At 41.0% G+C, this 24,874-nt stretch overlaps 1 protein-coding gene across 7 annotated transcripts in view; it reads right to left on the minus strand.

Annotated features, from left to right (window-relative positions):
- The window catches only part of EML5 (EMAP like 5), a 180,883-nt gene extending 157,323 nt beyond the window's left edge, over nt 1-23,560 (minus strand). For 6 of the 7 annotated variants that reach the window (XM_055361816.2, XM_055361815.2, XM_055361817.2 and 3 more), the window contains exon 1: nt 22,911-23,528. In XM_055361816.2, coding sequence (XP_055217791.2) covers nt 22,911-23,107 — 197 coding nt within the window. In that variant the 5' untranslated portion in view covers nt 23,108-23,528. Of the gene's footprint in view, nt 1-22,910 lie in introns of all 7 variants that reach the window. The other variant, XM_031001613.3, reaches the window with a different exon arrangement.
- Nucleotides 23,561-24,874: the final 1,314 nt, after the last annotated feature.

Below are 24,874 nucleotides of genomic sequence, written 5' to 3' on the forward strand. Positions count from 1 at the left end.
GCTTCTCATGAATGGTTTACACCTTCCTCTGGGTGCTGTTCTCATGACAGTGAGTTCTCACGAGATCTCCCCACCTCGCTTCCTTCTACTCTAGCCATGTGAAGTGCCTTGCCTCCCCTTTGCCTTCTGCCACGACTGGAAGCTTCCTGAGCCTCCCCAGAAGCAGAAACTGCTATGCTTCCTATACAACCTACAGAACTGTGAGCCAGCTAAACCTCTTTTCTTTATAAATTATCCAGTCTCAGGTGTTTCTTTATAGCAGTGTGAAAATGGACTAATACAGGTGTTTAGAGAAAAGACAATATCTAAAAGGGCTCCTTAGGGGGCAGTAATAGAAATGCAGTTGTAAAATACTGAGGTAACAAATAGTCATATCTGAATTCAATTAAAACCTTATTTATAAAAAATAGGTGACAGGCCAGATTGTCGCAACTAGGAAATATAGTTATGTATACTAACCCATGCATACATTCTATAGTCTGGATACATAGATACATTCTGTATCTAAATATTTGAAAATCATGAATTTGTATCAACACTTCAGATTCTAATCCGAAACCACAGGGCTTATTTAAGACTTCTCCCTTTATTTATAACTTCTTACTCCAAGAGTGAGAAACTAGGCTCTCATAATCTATGGTCTATTTACTTCAGTAGACACAAAGACAGTTCAGAATTGGTAGCCCTGTGGAGGACAATTTTACTAACTAGATGATAGCATTATGTGCAGTTTTTTTTTTTTTTTTGGTCTTTATCCTTACAGTTAAGATACTGTTAAGACACTGTTTTTCAGTCATTTAGGTTCACTGTTCGCAACAAAGCTCAGCAGCAGAGGAGAGGAAAGAGCGCTTGTGAAACGGCCGCTGAAATTTGTTTCTTTTTCTCTTTTTACTTACAGTCATTTTGCAGTTTTGGTATTCTCTGTTTAAGTAATGCTGGGGCTATGGTTTGCACAGAAAGTCTGGAGAAGAGATTTTGGGATGTTACTTACTACATACCTGCCATTGTCTTCAGTTACCTGGAGGTCTGATAAGTTATTTTAATGAGGTTCAATTTATAATTTTACTTTTTATAATTCATGCTTTTTGTGTTCTATTTCCTATGCTTTTTCTAGAAATTTTATAGTTTTACCTCTCACCTTTTAAATTTTATATATGGTGAGGTATATGCTGGGGTTCATTTTTTCCTCATAATAGATATTCAGTTGTTTTTCACATTATTTGTTGACAAGAGACCATTCAGTACAGAGAAAAAATGCTGATGTAGGTTAAGATAAGAACGTTTCTGAAACAGGGAAAAAAGAGTGGGATCTAGTACACAAGCAGCAGGATTAATATTGGATAGGAGCTGAATGTATTGCTTTTGGACAGTTGGAATCTGAAGATTCTCTTCCGATTGGTCCAATTTTCTTGATGAGAAGGAAAGCATGAGTGTTGTTCAGGTATCCTTCAGGTTAACTTAATATCTTACAGTTAAGTTTTATCCACATAATGCCTAGTATATTGCTGAACATATAGTAAAAACTCAACATTTATGGATTAATTTGGGAGACAAATGACAGATGTAATCATCTGAAGGTATATTCCCATTCTAAAACATTTAACAAGATTATTACCCATCCATATTGTGACATTATCATCTGAAATATATGGAAAGAACAGATTTTTTAAAGTTCTTCTTCCTATTAATATTGCTGAGTAATGGAAATTAATTAGATATAAGCACTGTCATCAAATCCCACAATTACATATTAAGTTGCTTTAAGTATTTAATCTCTAAATTTATCATAACTATCAGGAAATAACATGTTAAACAAACATAAAGTGAGCTATCATCTTCCTCATAAATCTCCATCCTTACATGCAAATATATCAATGTTCCTTTACATTTATCTCACACATCTCAAATGAGCACTGTACACTAGTAGACAACTCTATTAAACACTTAGCTGGTAAATGTGCATCCCTCTCTCAACCTCCAAACTCTCGCATGAGCACAGTTCCCCCCATCAACCTCTGCCTTGCAGCAGATAAGCCTGTCTTATACTTAACGATTAACACAGATGGAATTAAAGGAGATACTTCATTCCCATGAAATTCACTAATCTAACTGTACTGGCAGACTCTGACTTCTCTTTATGTCTATACTCCTTGAACTCTCCATTTGTGTGCTAGGTCCCATTCTCCTTAGTTTCAAGTACTTTACTCCTAGAACTATGCTTTCTGGAATTATTGCTTCCTCACTACTGAGTCATTCCTATTACCATTCAAATATACCCATTAAAAAACAATTCCCTTGACCAATTACCCATCATCCCATTTCTCTGCTTCTCATTCAAAGCAAAACTTCTCAAAAGAGGTGTCTCATCTTTTTCACTCCCTTTATTGTGTCAACATACTTCAGGTAGGCATTCATCTCTTCTCCTTCACTGAAACAGTTTTTTCCAGGTCATGTATGACATTGCCAAACCTAATGATAAACTGTATGTCCTTATTCCCCTCCATTTTTCAGTAGTGTTTGACATAACTGACCACCCACGTTTTTGAAGGACTTTCCTCTCGAGGCTTCCTGACTTCACAGTTTATCAGCCCTTCCTTCTCTGTCTCCATTGGTAGGCACTATCTCCTGCACCCCACCTCTGAATGTTCAAGTGTATGAGGGCTTTGTCTTGGCTGTTTTCCCTTCCTTTCCCAGGTGATTTCATCCAATCCCACAGCTTTAAATGCATATAGACTGCGATAACTCCCAACCCTGTATCTCTAGGTCAGCACAATGGATACATTCCTCAAATTTAACTCATCCTAAAGAGAATCTGATTTCCTCCTTACCTTTCCAATCTGCTACTCCTTGCCTTAGTAAATGATATCACCATCCATTCAATTGCTCAGACCAAGAAGCTAAATTTCATCCTCACTACTTATCTTTTCCTCATTCATCTCATGCATTCTATTAGCCTGTCCTACTGGCTCTATCATCACTGTCATTTCTGCTACAATCTTAATCTGAACCAGCATTCATCTTACATCACAACTACTTCGGTAGCCTTCTGTCTACCTACCATTATTCCTCTATTGCTTCCCTTTAGAGCTTTCTCAACATAGCCAGGTGATCTTTAAAAACAACATAAATCTGATCTCATCATTTACCTCGGTAAAAACCCAATAGCTTCCTACTGAATTAGAATGAAACCTGAACTATCTAAGATGGCACTTTCAAGCCTTTGTAAGATATACCTTTGGCCGGACATGGTGGCTCATGCCTGTAACAGCACTTTGGGAGGTTGAGGCAGGCAGATCACGAGGTCAGGAGTTCAAGACCAGACTGGCCAACGTGGTGAAACCCGTCTCTACTACAGACACAAAAAATTAGCCAGGCGTGGTGGTGTGTGCCTGTAATCCCAGCTACTGGGGAGGCTGAGGCAGAAGAATCACTTGAACCTGGGAGGCGGAGGTTGCAATGAGCTGAGATCGTGCCACTGCACTCCAGCCTGGGCGACAGGGCAAGACTCCATCTCAGAAAAAAGGTATACCCTCACCTACTTCTCAAACCTTAACTCCTACCATTTTTCCTTTTGTTCACTACACTCCAGCTACACTGGCCTTTTTGACCCTTAAAATGGCCAAGCTCATCATGCTATCAAAGTCTTTGTCTGGAATGACCTCCCAAATCTTTGCCGCATTCATATTATTCATGCTTTGGGGCAAATATAACTTGCTCAGAGAAGCTTTCCCTAACTACTCCTAGTCATCCCAACATATTCTGTCCATTACTCTAATTATTTCATGTTTCCCTTCATGCTTACTCCTTCGGAGGTATCTGCATGCCAGTGTTACAAGGTGGGCACTATGTTTTACTTGATCTTTTAACAATCCAGTTTACCTTTAAATTCAGCCAAACCCACTGCAGCTACTCCACAAGTCTGCTGAAATCATCACCTGAGGCACTGGGTCACAGTACACCTCACTTGATATCATACAGGATGCACATAATTATGACCTTCCAGGTTCCCTGCGAGTGAGCATTTTTCTGGACTGATAATGCAGGATATCTGTCTTTCAGTGTTTTCAGCTCATGATGACACTGAACAGATCCACCAATAGAAAACAAAAACTTTGCTTGGTAATAAATCTCCAAACAGGGAATATCCAGCGTGGGAGGGCCTTAGGCAAGAAGCCCAAAGTATTTAAGGATGTCCCAGTACTTACCCACATTGTCATATAACGCATAATAGTAAATGAATGGATTTGGCTAGGTCCTGAGGTTTTTTCAGGTTGACTCCTAGCCCAGCACCTGAACATGGATTACTATTAAATCCAGAGCTGTGGTTTTCAACCCTGCCTGCATATTACAATCATTTGGGAAGCTTAAAAATTAAAAACAGAAGCAAACAACAAACAATACCTGGACCCCAACCTAAACAAATTAAATCACAATTTCTTTGGGTAAGGCTTGGCCATTGGTGGTTTTATTTTGTTTGTTTTCTTTTAACTTTCTATTAAGCAGCCAGGGTTGAGAATCAGGAATCTGGAGCAGTGTTCTCAAACTTTAGATTATATTAACATCACCTGGAGGCGATAAAAACTTATTACTGGGGCCGGGCATAGTGGCTCATCCCCGTAATCCTGGCATTTTGGGAAGCCAAGGCAGGCAGATCACCAGAGGTCAGGAGTTCAAGACCAGCCTGGCCAACATGGTAAAACCCCATCTCTACTAAAAATACAAAAATTAGCTTGGCGTGGTGGCAGGTGCCTGTAGTCCCAGCTACTTGAGAGGCTGAGGCAAGATAATCGCTCAAACCCAGGAGGCGAAGGTTGCAGAGAGCCGAGTTCATGCCACTGCACTCCAGCCTGGGTGACGAGAGCGAGACTCTGTCTCAAAAAAGCAAAAAACAGAAAACAAAAAACAAAACCACACAACTGATTACTGGGCTCCACAACTAGAGTTTCTAATTTGGTAGATCTGGAGTGAGCCCAGATAATTCGTATTTTTTAATAACTTTCCAGGTGATGCCGTTGCTAGTCTGAAGACCACACTTTTCAGAAGCAACGATCCAGGGCTGCCAGCTATGTGTCATTTTTCTAATAACCAAGTAAAGTAGAAACTGCTGGAACAAATCTGTTTTTAAGAAATGTTATGAATACATAATAGTTATACATTGGAACGAATCTTGAAAGAGGCTAGTTTTGTGTACCAATAATGACGTGACTCATTTTCTCATCTTCTTCCTGCTCTTCCTTTTCCCCTGGGCATACACAGTCATTTGGGGAGTCTTATGATTACAATATAATTATGGCAAAACTTCGCTAAGGTGAAGCAGTCCTCATCTTATTTGACACAGCTGATTATTCCTTTCTCCCTGAAATACTCTCTTCACTTGACTTCCATGATCTTATACTCTTGGTTTTTCTCGTGTTTCTCTGGCCACATTTTTGTCAGTTCTTCATCTCTCCTACATTAAAATGTTGGAGTGCCACAGGAATCCATTTATTAGCTCCTTTATCTAAACTCACTCCTTCAGCGGTCTCATCTAGGTTCATGGCTTTAAATACTGTCTATATGCTGATAACATTCAAATCTATACCAGCTCAGATTGCTTCCCTGAATTATAGACATGTATGTTCAACAGCCTAATTTAAAACCCCACTTGGTTGTCTATCAGATAATCTCAAACAGAACACTTCTAAAACAGAGTTGCTTGGTCAAAGTCATGAGGCCCCTGTTTCAGGCCCTAGCTACCAGACGACATTTTTATTCCCTGGGACAGAAGGGAAACTGCTGCCTTGAAGGGAAGGACCTACTCCTGGCAGCATTCACCACCTGCTAACTGAATAGCCCTTGGGCCCTGAATAACCAGTAGCAATACCTGGGTACTATGTCAAGGGGCCTTAAGTGAGCCTCTGAGGCTTGCTGGCTTCAGGTAGGATACAGCACATTATCAGCTGTGGTGGCCATGGGGCGAAACTCCTTTTGCTTGAGAAAAGCGGAGTGAAAAGTAAATACTTTGTCTTGTACCTTAGGTACCAGCATGGCCGTAGGGGTTGGTAGATCACCAAGTGGGATCTTTGGGTCCCCAATTCCAGAACCTGACTCTTGGATGGCATTTCTGGACCTGCCCTGGGGCAGAAGGGAGCCCATTGCTCTGAAAAGTGAGTCCCAGACCAGGCAGCATTCACCACAAGCTGACTTATGAGCCCTTGGGCCTTAAGGGAACATTGGCAGTAGTCTGGTAGTGCTCTCCATGGCCTGTGGTGGCAGGCAGTGGCTATAGGGAGAGGTTCCTCCGTCTTTAGAGAGAAGAGTGGGAAGGACTGAGCCTTGTGGTTTGAGTGCCAGCGCATCCACAGTACAACAGAACACCAGGTAGACTTCTAAGGTTTTTGACTCTAGTCCCTGACTCATGGATGGTACCTCTGGACCCACCCAAGCCTGGGGGAACTCACAGCGCTGAAGGGAAGCACACTGGCGTGGCTGGCTTTACCACCTGAGTGTAGAACCCCAGGGCCTTGAGCAAACATAGGCAGTAACCAGGGACTAATTACAGCAAGCCTTGGGCAAGACAAAGTGCTGTGCTGTCTTCAGGTCTGACACAGCACCATCATAGTGGTGGTGGCCCAAGGGTGATTATGTCATTCCACCCCCAGCTTTAGGTGGCTCAGAAGAGAGAGAGAGAGACAGAGACAGAGAGAGAGAGAGAGAGAGATAGAGAGAGAGGAGAGAGAGAGAGAGAGAGAGAGAGAGAGAGAGAGAGAGAGAGACTCCATTTGTTTGGGAGAAAGCAAGAGAAATGAGTAATAGTGTGCCTGCCTGGTAATCCAGAGAATTCTCCTGGATCTTGTCCAAGATCATCAAGGTGGCACCTCTATGAGTCTGCAAGAACTATAGCATTACTGGGCTTGGGGTGCCCCCTAAAGCAGATACAGCTTAGATCACAACACCCAAGTTCTTTCAGATATTGGAAAGGCTTTCCCTAGGACAGGTACAAACAAGCTCAGACAGTGAAGACAACAATACCTAACTCTTCAATGCCCAGACACCAAAGAATATCTACTAGCATCAACACCATCCAAGAAAACATGACCTAACCAACGAACTAGATAAGCTACCAGGGACCAATCCTGGAGAAACAGAGAGATGTGGCCTTTCAGAAAGAGACTTCAAAATATAGCTGTGTTGAAGAAACTCAAAGAAATTGAAGATAACACAGAGAAGGAAATCACAATTCTGTCAGATAAATTTAACAGAGACTGAAATAATTTACAAGAACCAAACAGAAATCCTGGAGCTGAAAAAATACAATTGACATACTGAAGAATGCATCCGAGTCCTTTAATAGCAGAATTGATCAAGCAGAAGAAAGAATTAGTGAGTCTGAAGACAGGTTATTTTAATCAGAGAAGACAAAAGAAAAAATAAAAAACAATGAAGTGGGTCGGCCATGGTGGCTCACACCTGTAATCCCAGCACTTTGGGAGGTCGAAGCAGGTGAATTGCTTGAGCCCAGTAGTTCAAGACCAACGTGCGTAACATGGCAAAACCCTGTCTCTACCAAAAAAAAAAAAATTGGCTGGGCATAGTGGCACATGACTGTAGTCCCAGCTACTCAGAAGGCTAAGGTGAGAGGCTCACTTAAGTCTGGGAGGCAGAGGTTGCAGTGAGCTGAGATTATACTGCTGCACTCCAGCATGGGTGACAGAGCAAGACCCTGTCTCAAAAATGAAAAAACAGAAACAACAACCAAAACAATGAAGCACCCCTACAAGATCTAGAAAATAGTCTCAAAACGTCAAATAAAGGAGTTACTGGCCTTAAAGAGGAGTTAGATAAAGAGACAAGAGTAGAAAGTTTATTCAAAGTGATAACAACAGAAAAAGATATCCCCAAACCTAGAGAAAGATATCAGTATCCAAGTACAAGAAGGATATAGAACACCAAGCAGATTTAACCCAAAAAAGACTACTTCAAGGCATTTAATAGTCGAACTCCCAAAGATCAAGGATAAAGAAAGGGTCCTAAAGGAAGCAAGAGAAAAGAAACAACACACAACAGAGCTCCAATACATCTGGCAGAAGACTTTACAGTGGAAACCTTACAAGCCTGGAGACAGTGGCATAACATATTTAAAGTTCTGAAGTAAAAAAAAATTTACCCTGGAATAGTATATCCAGTGAAATTATCCCTCAACATGAAGGAGAAACAAAGACTTTCCCAAAAAAAGCTGAGGGATTTCAACACCAGACCTGTCCTACAAGAAATGCTAAAGGAAGTACTTCAATCGGACATTAATGAGCAATAACTAATCCCAAGTGAGTTTTGAAGGTACAAAACTCACTGGTAATAGTAAGTACACAGAAAAACACAGAATATTATAACACTGCAACTGTGGTACGTAAACTACTCTTATACTAAGTAGAAAGACTAAATGAACCAATAAAAATAATAACTACAACAACTTTTTAAGACATACGCAGTACAATAAGATAGAAATAACAAAAAGTTAAAAAGCAGGAGGATGGGCCAGGCACAGTGGCTCATGCCTGTAATCCCACCACTTTGGGAGCTGAGGCAGGCAGATTGCTTGAGCCCAGGAGCTCAAGACCAGCCTGGGCAGCATGGCAAAATCCATCTCTACAAAAACTACAAAAATTAGCTGGACATGGTGGCACACACCTGTAGTCCCAGCTACTCAGGAGGCTGAGGTGAGAGGGTCACCTAAGCCTGGGAAGTCAAGGCTGCAGTGAGTCAAGACTGTGCCACTCTACTCCTGCCTGGGCAAAAGAGTGACATCCTGTCTCAAAAAATACAGCAAATTTTTAAAAATGAGGGGACCAAGTTAGGGCATAGAGTTTTTGTTTTCTCTTTGTTTATACAAACAGTGTTAAGTTGTTATCAGCTTAAAATAATGGATAAGATAGTATTTGCAAGTCTCATGGTAACCTCAAACCAAAAGACATAAAATGGATACACAAAAAATAAAAAGCAGAAAACTAAATCATATCACCAGAGAACATCACCTTAACTAAAATAAGACCTGAACGAAAGAAGGAAAAAAAGACAATGAAACAACAAGAAAGCAAATAACAAAACAGCAAGAGTAAGTTCTTACTTATCAATAACAATAAAGATTTGTTTAATATTGTATGGATTCCTGCAAGTTTGGGGCTCTCTTCAGGTACACAAGAGTTAAAAACTTCAATTTTGAGTGTATGACTTTTCTCAGAAGCCACTGTGGTCTCCCCTGTTAAGTATATATTATATTGACAATTCTGTTATTTTCTGTTTCTGGACATAGAACTGTGGAAGGTTAAGAAGTGGTAAGTGGCTGGGTGTGGTGGCTCACGCCGGTAATCCTAGCACTTTGGGAGGCCGAGGCGGGTGGATCAGGAGGTCAGGAGATCCAGGCCATCCTGGCAAACATGGTGAAACCCTGTCTCTACTAAAATACAAAAAATTAGCTGGGCAATGTGGCACACGCCTGTAGTCCCAGCTACTCAGGAGGCTGAGGCAGAGGAATCACTTAAACCAGGGAAGCGGAGGTTGCAGTGAGCCGAATGCGCCACTGCACTCCAGCCTGGCAACACAGCAAGACTCCATCTCAAAAACAAAACAAAACAAAAAAAGTGGTAAGTTAAATATTTCAGGGATCAATAATGCAGTTTATCAAAGATATTTTGGTTTTCTCCCTTTTAAGCATATAACAGGATTTCATTTTTGGGCTTCTTTGTGGTTGGTTGGAACAATGTTATTAGTTTTTGGGGTTTCTTTCAAATGAGTTAGGAGCCTATGTGATGAAACTTCCATGCTAAAGCATTTAGATTGTAGATTGTATATGTGAGAATTTTTGGAGCTCTCTTCTCTTCTGGCGCAAGCAACCATCAATGTTCAAGGTAATCACTGCTCCATTAGTCTGTGTTCAAGAGTAACCACAAAGAACAGAACCCTTAGGGAAACTAATTAATGATGGGTATGAAAAATATACCTTCGTTATTAAGCAATCCAGGTTTTGGGGATATTTGTTACCATACCAAAATTTAGTCTATCTTGACTGATTAAAGCCTTCTTCTAATATCTTTTTTCCTGAAGCCATAAAGAAAAAGCAAAACTATGAGTATCATAAGTTTAAATATAGCACAGAAATATAGATTTACTCAACAGAAAGGGAACTGAACCAGATCCTGCCTTCTGCCACTGATAAGTTATGAGACCTATGGCTAATTACTTAATGTCCAATAGTATCAACAGTTTATATAATAAAGGCTAACAAGGGATAATGGCACGTCTTTCCTTTTATTTACATCATTCCCAAGAAAATGAGTTGGTTCTCTGTCATCTTTAGAAGGTGACCAATTACCTTGAACTTGAATTTACTGCAATTCTTACCCTAATTAAAAAGCTCAAATTGTCCCATGTAGAAGTCACTTCATATTGGCTCCTTGGAACTTTGTTTGTCACCCTACTAGTCTTTTATACGTCCTCTGCTCTCTGATGTCAAGATATTCTAGGAGCAAACCAGGATCAGCTGTTTCTCCACGAATCCTTAGTTTTTATCTTGAGGAATGAATTTTAAGACCAGAGTCTGGGACTTGCTATCTATACTGGCTTTGTCACAGTTTTGTAAACTTTCAGTGGATAGAACTAGGTAAAAAAAAAAAAATGCATATATGATACATTGTGAGTTCATATGGACATTTCCAATTCAAATCCAGAACTACAAAATTTTTACTTCTATGTTACTGTGAGGAAATAATTCTCTATGGGTCTCTCATGTTTCTGAAAAAAAAAATTTTTTTTTGAAACGGAGTCTTGCTCTGTTGCCCAGGATGGAGTACAGTGGTGCGATCTCGGCTCACTCTGCAACCTCCACCTCCCAGGTTCAAGAGATTCTCCTGCCTCAGCATCTCAAGTAGCTGGGATTACAGAAGCACACCACCACATCCAGCTAATTTTTGTATTTTTAGTACAGATGGGGTTTCACCATGTTGGCCAGGCTGGTCTTGAACTCCTGACCTCTAAGTGATCCACCTGCCTCAGCCTCCCAAAGTGCTGAGATTATAGGCATAAGTCACCACACCCAGCCCATGTTTCTGAAAATTTTGAATGCAGAGGTATTGACTGTCTTTGTTCTAGGCTATTTTTTGGAGGATATTTGTATAGCAAACAGACTAGAAAAATAAAGATAATATCTCCCTCTGCACAAAGGGTAGATTTGTTTACTGTTCAGTATAATAAATGTATCTCTCTCCAGCACAAAGGACACTTTATCAGTCAGGGTTGTGCAGAGAAACAGAATAGAATACATACAAATGGATTTATTTCAAGGAATTGGCTCACATGATTGTGGGGACCAACAGGTCTAAAATCCACAGGGCTCACATGATTGTGGGGACCAACAGGTCTAAAATCCACAGGTCAGGCCAGCAGTTGATGTTTATAAAAAAATCTTTTTTTTTTTTCTTTTAAGATGGAGTCTCACTCTGTCATCCAGGCTGGAGTGCACAGGCGCGATCTTGGCTCACTGCAACCTCCGCCTCCCAGATTCAGGCAATTCTTGTGCCTCAGACTCCCAAGTAGCTGGGATTACAGGCACGCGCCACCATGCCCAGCTAATTTTGTATTTTTGGTAGAGACGGGGTTTCATCATCTTGGCCAGGATGGTCTCGATCTCTTGACCTCGTGATCCATCTGCCTTGTCCTCCCAAAGTGCTGGGATTACAAGTGTGAGCCACTGCACCTGGCTGAGTGGGGCCCCCTTATAAAGAATAATCTCCTTTCCTGAAAGCCAACTGATAAGATGTTAATCATATCTATAAAATACCTTCACAGCTCACTTAATGTTTGATTAAATCATCTGGTACTATATAACCTAGCCAAGATGACACAGAAAACTAACCATCACAAGCAGGTTTGTTTGCAGTCTATTATAAAAGATTCAGTCTCCCTAAACTCCAGGTTACTTAGCTGTGATGTAAACTCACAATTTAGGCTCCTCTATATCACCCTGTGGGTTTAGGCGGGCAAAGATGACTGATACAAATACAATGCTCATGCTGTTTTCTGTGCATATACAAAGTGATAAAACCTTTTGTCTCTGACCCAGAAGCTGGTGTGTTCTGTCAGCATCTAATAAATTGTGATAGGCTCCTAGTAACTTTCCAGTAGGGTAAAACTGCAGAACTTTCACAGTTCTTCACAGTTACATCTGAGTTTTTTTCTTCCATCCTGAGAATTTTGGTTCTCAAATGTAATAGATTTATAAATCAGAATGTCCCCAAATTACTGATTTGTTTTATCCCACCTTGCACACACCACAGACTCAGAATAACAATACCAATGATACTACCACTAATTATAATTACTAAAAATAGTCACTTCTTTTGTATATCCTTATCCCCTCTTTGCATTTCTTATTGATATGGTTTGGCTGTGTCCCCACCCAAATCTCACCTTGATTTGTAGTTCTCATAATCCCCAGACATGGGAGGGACCTGGTCAAGGTAACTGAATCATGGTGACAATTACTCTCATGCTGTTCTCATGATAGTGAGTTCCCATGAGAGCTGATGATTTTATAAAGGGCTTTTCCCCCTCTTCACTCTGCACTTGTCCTTGCTGCCACCATGTGAAGAAGGACATGTTTGCTTTCCCTTCTGCCATAATTGTAAGTTTCCTGAGGCTTCTCCAGCCCTGCAGAACTGTGAGTCAATTAAACCTCCTTCCTTTATAAATTACCCAGTCTTGATTATGTTTTTATTAGCAGTGTCAGAACGAACTAATTCAGTAAGTTGGTAAAGATACCCAAAAATGTGGAAGTGACTTTGTAACTGGGTAACAGGCAGAGGCTAGAACAGTTTGGAGGGCTCAGAAGAAGATAGAAAAATGTGGGAAAGTTTGGAACTTCCTAAAGACTTGGAGGGCTCAGAAGACAGGAAGATATGGGAAAGTCTGTAAGTTCCTAGAGACTTGTTGAATGGCTTTGTCTAAAATGATGATAGTGATATGGACAATAAGGTCCACACTGAGGTGGTCTCAGATGGAGAAGAGGAACTTGTTGGGGACTGGAGTAAAGATCAATCTTACTACGCAAAGAGACTGGCAGTATTTTGCCCCTGCCCTAGAGATCTGTGGAACTTTGAACTTAAGAGAGATGATTCAGGGTATCTGGTGGAAGAAATTTCTAAGCGACAAAGCATTCAAGAGGAAGCAGAGCATGAAAGTTTGGAAAATTTTCAGCCTGATGATGCAGTAGAAAAGGAAAACCCATTTTCTGGGGAGAAATTCAAGCCCGCTACAGAAATCTATATAAGAAAGAGGAGCCAAAGGCTAATCACCTAGACAAAGAGGAAAACGTCTCCAGGGCATGTCAGAGACTTTTGCGGCAGCCCCTCCCATCACAGGCTCGGAGGCCTCAGAGGAAAAACTGGTTTCCTGTGCCAGGTCCAAGACACCTCTGCTACATACAGCCTAGAGACTTGGTGCCCTGTGTCCCCGCCACTCCAGCTGTGGCTAAAAGAGGCCAAGGTACAGCTCAGGCCATGGCTTTGGAGGGTGCAAGCCCCAAGCCTTGGCAGCTTCCACATGGTGTTGGTCCTGCAAATGTGCAGAAGACAAGAACTGAGGTTTGAGAACCTCTGCCTAGATATCAGAAAATGTATGAAAATGCCTGGATGGGGCACAGTGGCTCACACCTGTAATCCCAGCACTTTGGGAGGCTGAGGTGGGTGGATCACCTAAGGTCAGGAGTTCAAGATCAGCTGGGCCAACATGGTGAAATTCTGTCTCTACAAAAAATACAGAATTAGTCAGGTGTGGTGGCACATATCTGTAGTCCCAGCTACTCAGGAGGCTGAAACAGAAGAATCGCTTGAACCCAAGAGCTGGAGGTTGCAGTGAGCCAAGACTGCGCCACTGCACTCCTGCCTGGGCAAGACAGAGTGAGACTCCATGTCAAAAAAAAAGAAAAAAAAGAGGAAGAAAGAAAGAAAAGAAAACGCCTGGACGTCCAGGTAGAGGTATGTTGCAGGGGCGGAGCCCTCATGGAGAACCTCTGCTAGGGAAGTGCGTAAAGGAAATGTGGGGTTGGATCCCCTACACAGCTTCACTAGGGCACTGCCTAGTAGAGCTGTGAAAAGACAGCCACAGTCTGGAGGATGGTGTAAATGTAAAGGACTAAAATCTCCAATGAAAAGAAATAGAGTAGGTGAATGGATGAACAGATCAATGGAAGATCCACTGGAACAGATCAATGGAACAGATCAATGGAGCTTCCACTGATCCAAGAAACACACTTCACCTATAAATACACACATGGACTGAAAATAAAAGGATGGAAAAAGATATTCCATGCCAATAGAAACCAAAAAAGAGCAGGAGTAGCTATATTTATACCAGAAAAAATAGATTTGAAGTAAAAAAACTACAAGTGACAAAGTCACCATATAATGACAAAGGGGTCAATTCAGCAAGAAGATATAACAATTTTGAATATATACGCACCCAACACTAGAGCACTTAGATATATAAAGCAAGTATTATTAGAGCTAGAGAGAGAGACAGGCCCCAATATAATAGCTGGAGATTTCAACAACCCATTTGCAACACTGGACAGATATTCCAGACAGAAAAATCAACAAAGAAACATCTGACTTAATGTACACTATAGACCAAATGGATCTAATAGATATTTGCAGAATATTTCATCCAATGGCTACAGAATGCACATTTTTTCCCTCAGCACATGGATTATTCTCAAGGATAGACTGTATGTTGGGTCATAAGACAAGTCTTAAAATGCTGAAAAACACTGAAATAATATCAAGCATCTTCTCTGACCACAATGGAATAAAACTAGAAATTAATAACAAGAGGAATACAAATACGTGGAAATTAAACAATATGCTCATGAATGACCAGTAGGTCCATGAAGAAATTAAAAAGGAAACTGAAAAATTTCTTGAAACAAACGTAAGTGGAAACACAACATAACAAAACCTATGGGATACTGCAAAAGCAGTACAAAGGGAAGTTTAAAGTTGTAAGTGCCTACATCAAAAAAAAAAAAAAGGAAAAACTTCAAATAAACAATCTAATGATACATCTTAAAGAACCAGAAAAGCAAGAGCAAACCAAACCCAAAATTAGTAGAAAGAAATAAGATCAGGGCAGAAATAAATGACATTGACATTTTAAAAAACCAATACAAAATTTCAAGGAAACAAAAAGTTGGTTTTTTTTAAAAAGTTAAACAAGATTGACAAACCTTTAGCCACATTAAGAAAAAAAAAAAGAAGATACAAATAAAATTGGAAATGAAAAAGGAGACATTACAACTGATACTGCAGAAATTCAAAGGATCATTAGTGGCTACTATGACCAACTCTATGCCACTAAATTTGAAAATCTAAAAGAAATGAACAAATTCCTAGACATATACAACCTACCAAGATTGAACCAGGAAGAAATCCAAAACCTGAACAGACCAATAACAAATAACAAGATCAAAGCCATAATAAAAATTCCAAATCAAAACTACAATGAGATACCATCTCACCCCAGTTAAAATGACTTATATCCAAAAGACAGGCAGTAACAAATGCTGGAAAGGATGTGGAGAATGTAAATTCGTACAACCAGTATGAAGAACAGTTTGGAGGTTCCTCAAAAAACTAAAAATAGTGCTACCATATGATCCAGCAATCCCACTGCAGGGCATATACCCAAAAGAAAGGAAATCAGGATATCAAGGAGATATCTATACTCCAATGTTTGCTGCAGCACTGTTCACAATAGCTAAGATTCGGAAGCAACCTAAGAGTCTATCAACAGATGAATGGATAAAGAAAACGTGATATATATACACAATGGAGTACTAGTCAGCCATAAAAAAATGAGATCCTGTCATTTGCAACATCATGGATGGGACTGGAGATTGTTAAGTGAAATAATCCAGGCAAAGAAAGACAAACATCGCATGTTCCCACTTATTTGTGGGATCTAAAAATCAAAACAACTGAACTAATGGACAAAGAGTAGAAGGATGGTTACCAGAAGCTGGAAAGGGTAGTGGAGGACTCAGGGGGAAGTGGGGATGGTTAATGGGTACAAAAAAAAGAGTTAGAATGAATAAGACCATTTGATGGCACAACAGGGTGACTATAGTCAGTAATAATTTAATTGTACATTTTAGAATAACTAAAAGGTTGCAACTGGATTCTTTGTAATACAAAGGATAAAGCCTTGAGGGGAAGGATACCCAATTCTTGATGTGATTATTTCACACTGCTTGCCTGTATCAAAACATCTCATGTACCCCATAAATAGATACTCACTCTGTACCCACAAAAATTTAAAATAAATTTAGTAAAATAAAACAGAGCTGTTGATCTTTCCTTCTGTCCAAAATATAAAACTTGCTCTTCCAACACTGTTTCCCAATTCAGTAGCCAGCAACTCCATTCTTCCAATTGTTCTGACCAAAAATTCTGTGATCATCACTGACCTTTTCTCTCACAATTTATATGTGATCCATTAGTAAATCATGCTACCTCTATCTTCAAAATACATAAAAATTTGCTCTTTTGTCACTACTTTCACTGTTACCACCCCAGTCCAAGCCACCAATACTTCCTGACTGGATTACTGCAACAGTCTCCTAAGTGGTCTCCCTGCTTCCATCCTGCCCCTCCCTCTCTTCAGTCTGTTCTCAACATAGGAGCCAGAGTGACTTTGTTAAACCGTAAGTCAAATTATGTCACTATTTTGATTAGATAGTTCCAATAACTTCCATTCTCAGATGGGAAAGTGAAAATCCTCTCAATAGCCTATAAAATCTGCCCCCACCACCATAGCTCATCAGACCTCATTTCTTACTACTTTCCTTGAAGTTCACTCTGCTCCAGCCACACTAACATTCTTACTATTCCTCAAAAATACTGGCATTCTGCTTCAGGGCATTTGCATTTGATAGTCCCTTTCCTCAGATATCCACAACACATTACCTCATCTCCTAGTCTCTACTTAAGTGTCACCTTTACAGTGAGGTCTTCCTGGCCACCCTATCTAAATACCTATCTAAACTCTTCCCAATAGTTTCTATCGCATTTTCTCACCTTGTTTTCCTTAGCTCTTACAAACTATACATACATACATGCATATATAAAAATTTACACACATATATAAAATTTACCTTCTTTATTCTGTGTCTCCCCACCCAGTAGATAAAAGCTCCATAAGGGTGGGCAATTTTATCTGTTTGGTTCACTGCCATATCTCTAGTGATAAGAATAGTCTTTGGCAAATAATAGGTGTTCAGTAAATATTTGCTGAAAGAACAAGTAAACCAAGAAATAGATATGTCCTAACTGCCACTTAAGAAAGGGTCTTAAGAAGGTGTGAGTAACCAACTGATAAGGTTTGGCTCTGTGTCTCCACCCAAATCTCATCTCGAATGGTACTCCCATAATTCCCATGTGTTGTGGGAGGGACCCAGTGGGAGATAATTTGAATCATGGGGGCAGTTTCCCCCACACTGTTCTCATGGTAGTAAGTCTCACGAGATCTGATGGTTTCATCAGGGGTTTCGGCTTTTGCATCTTCCTCATTTTCTCTTGCTGCCGCCATGTAAGAACTGCCTTTCACTTCCCACCATGATTCTGAGGCCTCCCCAGCCATGTGGAACTGTCAATCCAATTAAACCTCTTTTTCTTCCCAGTCTCAGGTATCTCTTTATCAGCAGCGTGAAAACGGACTAATGAACCAACTATGTCAAATCATGATGAAAAATCAAATAAGATAGAACTGATAACCACTGGATTTGGCAATGCAGAGGTCACTGGTAACCTCAACAAGAACTGCTATGGTGAAACAGAACAAAGCCAAGAGTAAATGGGAGAAAAGGAACTGAAGATAGTATAAGCAAATTTTTCAAATATTCTCTCATAACACAAAACCACTGCACACAATGTTACCTCTTCCCAGAATGCTATACCTTCTTTCATTTCTTCTGATGACCCTTCTCCCTATTGTCCTCAAAGACTTAGCTTAGGTATTATATTCTATAAGAAACACTGTGAACTTTTTATATCCCCATGTACATACCATATCACAGGTACATTAGTGCTATTCCTAGTATACATATGCTCATTGAGCATCTGATTGTGTCTAAACTCTGAGTATCTTAAGGCAGGGATTCTTGCACAAAACAGAAGCTCAACAAATATTTCTTGGATGAGAAAACTTTGAAATAAAAGTTCTTAATAGCTTCTAATAATTCATTATTCCACATTTTCCTTAATGTATATCCAAAACATGTTTTATTAATTGCCTGCATATTTGCACATAAGACATTATAAAATAATAAAGGAAAATAATTAAATGTAAATCTAATAATGTGGCTTATCCCTAAAGAATATATACTTAATACACATCTATTACAATTTCAACTATTATTCTAGTTAATTCCTACTTTTCCTGGAAAACATCTCTTAATTTTATCCCTTAAATTATGCAATATTTAAAAAACCATAAATATTTTGATATTGCAACACATAAAATGAAATCTTACCAAATATAATTGTTACATGGTCTATAAATAAATGTTAAGTCCATCTAATTCTAGTTACTTAAGCACAGGGACATTTTATTAAATATGTTTTCTAATACTTTTTGAAGCACTACGTCTACATATTGCACAGTGCTTAAGAAAACTCTGGTATCAGGTTTGAGGAGAGGGTTTGTGCCCATTTCTGAAACGGCTTGTGTTAAGAATTCTAGGCATGGTGGGGGCAATGTGTTTCCCAAACAGAATAATCTGAGGCACTTTTTAAAAAATAGATTCCTGGGCTCCAACCCTAGAAGATTCTGACTTTGTGCATTTGAGCAAAAGGCTAGAAACTGGTGAAAAGCTCTTCAAACTATTTTGAAGATAAGCCAGGTTTGGGAAATCATGAGCATGCATCTAGAAGCATTAAGTAGACTACAAGTAGGTTTCCAGTAATTCCTACCAGAGCTTAAAAAGTTGCTACTCTGAACCCAAAAAACACACAAAAAAATCTATCTACCATGCAAATGTCATTCTGAATCGCTTTTCCAATTACAATTTTGACTTGCGTTGAATAAATTAAGTTTCTATACCATAAATACTGAGCTGTCAAAAACCACTTTTACTAAATTACAATAAGGCTTGTCAGTATTTTTTCTTAAGAACACGATTTACCACAAATAAAGAAAATAGCTTCTACACCCTTCATTTTGTCTTTCAAAAGAGCCATACATAGAAGCAATGAACAGTTATTATTTTAACCTGCAACCATATAGTGTGGTATACTTTTCAAAATATTTCAGATGCATCGTCATTTGAGCTCATCACCTACTGGTGAGACCCTTTCACTATGTTAAAAAAAAAAAAAAGTACTCTAAATTCTATACCTACATAATACATAAACAATGGGCTCTGACTCCCATAAGGAAAGCAGAGTCAAACAACAAAATGCCCCAAGTTAATTATATTCCATCAATGGCCTTCACTGGTATAGATTATTTGTAAACTGTCAATAATATCCTTAAGAACAATCTTGCAAAACTTTGCTTAGGGGAAGTACCTAGAATAATAAATTTGAAAAGATATTGCACTCTGGCTGCACACGGTGGCTCACATATGTAATCCCAACACTCTGGGAGGTGGAAGTGGGAGGATCACTTGAGCCCAGGAGTCCAGCACCAGCCTGGGCAACATACAGAGACCCCATCTTTACCGAAAAAAAAAAAAATAGCCCAGCATCATGGCGCACATCTGTGGTCTCGGCCACTTGGGAGGCTGAGGTGGGATGATCACTTGAGCCCAAGATTTCAAAGCTACAGTGAGCAGTGATTGCACCATTGCACTATAGCCTGTGTGACGCAGAGCAAGGGCCTGTCTCAGTTAAAAAAAAAAAAAAAAGCTATCGCATTCTTTTAACAACTGGCAAAAGTCTCAAAATATAGACCAAGGTATAGCTGTGCATCTTATGCTAAAACTGGTAGTAGCTTATTTTATAACTTAGTCTTAAACCTAGAGATTTTTATAGATACAGATTTTATAGATTTGTAGATTTTATATTGATAGAATAACTAGAGAATTTTATCAATATAACTTGAGAAAAAGAACAAAAAAGTGACCCCAAAAGCCCTATATTATTTCTAACATTGAAACTAATTGCTATATAAATCAGTTACTGAGATAAATATAACTAAAAGATAAATGACTAGAGAAGTATACACAAGTAGATAGCAAAAAGAAGATGGAGAACTACAAGCAACACTGAGAAAATGATGAAATGTCATGTGGCACCACCACTGGCAATCCCAGGTGATAATAAAATGGTCAAAGAACCAGTAAGCAAATGATAGACTAATCACGATTCAGCCTTTACCACCAACATTGCACTCACATTTTCAAAACCTGAGGACAATGATCTGCTCATTCTGGAACAGTTCTATCCTCAGACTAAGTAATATTTGACCAATAAGTTTTACATAAGTTTCAGACAAAGGTGGAAACAAAACAGATGACGAAAACAGCACTGACTTTTTATTACTAAAGCTAAGGTTACAGCAACATTGGTTTTCACTATGCATCACATTTGTGAATATCACATCTTCTGCTGTGGCATAATTTAAAAATTACTAGAGTTGTTTCTATATCACAAGTCAAACACTGAATTGAAAAAATACTGAGGTTTTAATATTTGCTCAATATATTTCACAAACATGAATGATCTGTCATTACTATTTGAAATAAAATGTCCAGAGCCCTTTCACTGATTCCTAAATTATATTCTCAGTATCATATTAAATTTGTGCCACCAATTTCTATTTCAAGATGCTGTATGATTCAGATTTTACTCCCTCATTGAAACTTTTCAGGAAACTTATTTTCATTGTTATACATTAAAGATGTGTCATTTGGATAAAATCACAAGCATGTATTCAACTATGAGAAATTCGAGTATGTTTGTTGTTTTGTATAAGTTGTGCAACTATACCAAAAGAAAGTCAAAGCATTACCTTCCTTACAGTTTACTGAAACACAATTATGAAATTTAAGCGGTGTGACATATAACACAGGTTCTAATTACTGCTAGAAGAACAAGATGTAATTTACCTCACCAAATAAATCATATCTAGTTTCAGAAGACCTTAGTGCTATACTGCTCTCATAACCCCCAAGGGGTAAAAACAATACAAGTGTACCACGAGAAGACCTCAAAATCCTTCACATTTACTCCACCAGCTGAATTCAACCTAACAGACTAAATTATCTGGAGCAGGGCTTCAGTTAAGGCTGCTCCAACTAGGTAAAGCTACTATGCCCGGTACTTTGGGAGACCTAACATACGGAAAAGAAGGGAGACTTGAGAGGATTGGGGAAAAAGACAAGACACTGGGGTAAACTCTACTCTTGGGATAAATAAGAAGATAAATAATTACTACGGGTTTAGTTTAGTTTTGTTTTTCCATCAGCAATTTGGGCTATTATAATAGGTCTGTAACCCTAATCACCACGATAGAGTCCCAGCTTGAGAAAAATGAAATGACTTACCAGTTACCTTTTCAAAGTAATACATTAAATACAATCTGAAAAAGCACTCTGGTGTCCAAAAAACAACTGAATACATAGCACCACCTCATTCCTTATTCTGCAATCTCAATTTTGTCTTGTCTTATCTTTACTCCATCTTGCCCTACCTCTGTTTGTCCTAGGCATCCTTTCCCTCTTACATATTATAGATATACAGAGACGCAAAACAGAAGAACAACTTTATTTGTGGAATTTACGTACCAGGGCTTCTTGCCTACAAGACTTCAAACCAAGGTACCGTATTTGAAATGCCCAATTTAAATCCTGTGCAACACACATGAGGGAATAACATTTTGTAACCAAACCCAAATCGTAGAATCTTTGATAAAACCCCGAGAGCACCACACAAACACATTCTCAATTGCTTTTAATATATTTTCCTCTGTAAAGGACAAAAAATGCTGTGCTTGAGGCAATAATCAGTGGCCTAGAATGATTTCTGAAGCTCTTGACTTTACCATAAAAGTTGTACTAAGACACTGATTGAAAATTACATTTCAAATATACCGCTCACTAAAGAAATGTCAACAAGCACTGGGACCAACTTTGAGTTATTGTCCAAGGAAGACTAAAAATAGCCCCCCAATAGCGATTTAATTTTAAGAAAATATAAAAGTAGCTTATTTAGGAGTATTTTAATGAAGATGAAGAGAACTGGAAATCAGTGAAGTTATTTTCAGCAGCCTCTTCAGATAAGACCTACCTTAAATTGCCTTCAGGTGTGCACATTTTAACATCCAGTGAATTGCCTGGAGGTTGCCCGGGGTTTCTGCTGATAATAGCAGGCGGTGAAACCTGAACTAATAATTACGGCCAGGAGGTGAGAGCCCTTCAGGACGCCACAGTGGGCGCGCTCCCCGGGAGCAGCCCACGGCTTGCTGTGCTTCCATCAGTCCTTTATTAGGTAAAGGGTTTCCCCCCACCCCGGGTGCTTTAAGAATGCGCTTAATAAGAAATTTCTCACAGGATCCAACGGAATAAAGTGCCACCAAAATAACCTTTTCGCAGTTTTCGTAATTTTGATGGAGTGGGAAAGGGGACAAAGCCGTCAAACCGGGTGCCCGGTGGATCCGCGGACCTGATCTTCCTGCACGGACCCGAGAGACAGTCCCTAGACGAGGAAGAGGGGAAAGGCATTTGCAGGGTGTTAACTGGTGGACTCGGGACCAGAGAGACAGCTGCGGATTCCCCTCGGGGTGATGCTCCGTGCAGGAGCGGTCACGGCGTCCAGAGGGACCCGCGGGTGCAAACTCCGGGAGCGGCTGGCAGGGTGACGGCGGCGGCCCCCGCTCCCCGGTACCTGATGATGTCGTCGCTGTGGCCCCGGTAGAACTTCTGCCTGTGCTCCCGCGGGCTGTACACCACGCCGACCCCCGCCACGAAGTATACGATCTCTTTGGCCGCAGTGTAGTAGAGGTTGTTGCGGCACTGGTGGCCCCGGTAGCCGTACACCCACTCGAGCCGCAGGTGGCAGCTCGGGGCGCTCCGGGCCGCCATGTCGGGGCGCCCACCCGCCGCTCCCGCTCGGGCCCGCGGCGGCGACGGGAGGCGGCGGCGGCCCGGCAACGAAAGCCCTCCCGCTGGCTGCCGGGACTTCCCGCCAGCCGCGTCCTCTAAGCCGCGCCCGTCAGGTGCATCTCGTTTCGGGGGCCGCCGCCGCCGCCTCAGCCCACAGGCGGGAGGAAAACCCTCGCCTCGCGGAACATGCTGAGGGCCGCGAGCGCCGCCGGCTGTCAAGTGGATGCCCAGAGCCCTTCGCCCGCCTCGGCTCGCCTAGTCTCCTCAGCCCGTAGCGCCTGGGCCGAGAGCGAGGGCCCGCCTCCAGCTCCTCAGCCGCCGCCCGCGCACGCAGCTCCCAGCCCCGGTCACCTGCGGCGCTCGCGCCCCGCCGCGGCTTTCTAGCCACAGCCTGGCGGACCCGCGCCGCGCACCCCGGAACCAAGCGAGCCGAGCCGAGCCGAGCCGAGCGGCGGGCGCGCGGCCTTGCGTGGCCCCGCCCCCTCCCGCGCTCACTCCGCCCCTCCCGGAGCCCAGAAGAGGCTGGAACTCGCGGGGCCACGGTCCAGTTGCGGAGTCGCTGGGACCGCGTCTCTGCACGCGCGCGGGCCGGTGAGCCCTCCCTCGTTGAGCTGCTCAAGCCCAGGCGGACCCTCGGCGACCCCGGGCTCCCGCTGCTTTGCGTCCTCAACCGGGAAGCACCTGCCGGTTCCGCACGGTCCCTGCACCCAGCGTAAGGCCACGTTTTTGCCTGGGAAAATCCACACCGGGATGCTAAATTCTCTTTTTTACGCTTGATACCTTGTGTGTCTTGCTGCCTCATAGTGCTCTCGGACCCAGACATTGGAATGATGCCGAGCTTCCTAAATGTGCTTTCAAATTATTATTTTTAGAAACAGAGCCTCGCTCTGTCGCCCAGGCTGGAGTGGAGTGGCGCAGTCTCAGCTCACTGCAGCCTCCAACTCCTGGGCTCCAGCGATCCTCCCGCCTCAGTCTCCGGAGTAGTAAGGAGTACAGTTGCGTACCACTATGCCCGGCAAATGTTTTGTTTTGTTTTTAAGTTTATTTTGTAGAGGCGGGGGTCTTGCTGTGTTGCCCAGGCTGGTCTCCACCTCCTGACTTTCAGCAGTTCTTCTGCCTCAGGCCTCCCAGAGCGCTGGGATTACAGGCCCGAGCCACTGCGCTTGGTCCTAAGTGTATGTTTTCTTAAGTGACCGCAAAGCTGAAGGTAGACTTTAGATGGTAAATTGACATGTGAGATCTGATTTCCGAATAGCAAAAAAAAAAAAAATTGTACTTCAATTTTTTTTTAAATGACTGGGACATCACCAACAGTTACTCTTAATTAAATAAATTCAATTGTGATCCTGTTGAAAACTCCTGTAATAAAAGTATTGGGAGCAATCAATTCCTGACTATGTCATTTCCCCTCCTACTCAGTTGTGTCCTCTTCTCACAGGAATATGAACAAGATTTATCAATACCTCTAAAAATAATTGGAAATCCACAATTTAAAAAGTGTTAAGTTCAGGATGGCCACAAGATTTACAACAAAAAAATAACTAATTCAGGATATACCAATATGAACCCTTATTGTCTAAAAATTACTGTTTGATTTCCATAGGAAATACCAAGACAGAAATCTGACAAAAGCTAAAATAAACTACCATCGTTTCAAGAAATATGACTCCAAAAGGGGTTGACTCCTGTGTGGTACAGATATATTGGAATAGATGTTATCCAATGTCTACTTCCTCAAAGATGCCA

This window comes from Gorilla gorilla, chromosome 15 (assembly GCF_029281585.2).
Source record: "Gorilla gorilla gorilla isolate KB3781 chromosome 15, NHGRI_mGorGor1-v2.1_pri, whole genome shotgun sequence".
NCBI classification, from domain to species: Eukaryota; Metazoa; Chordata; class Mammalia; order Primates; family Hominidae; genus Gorilla; species Gorilla gorilla.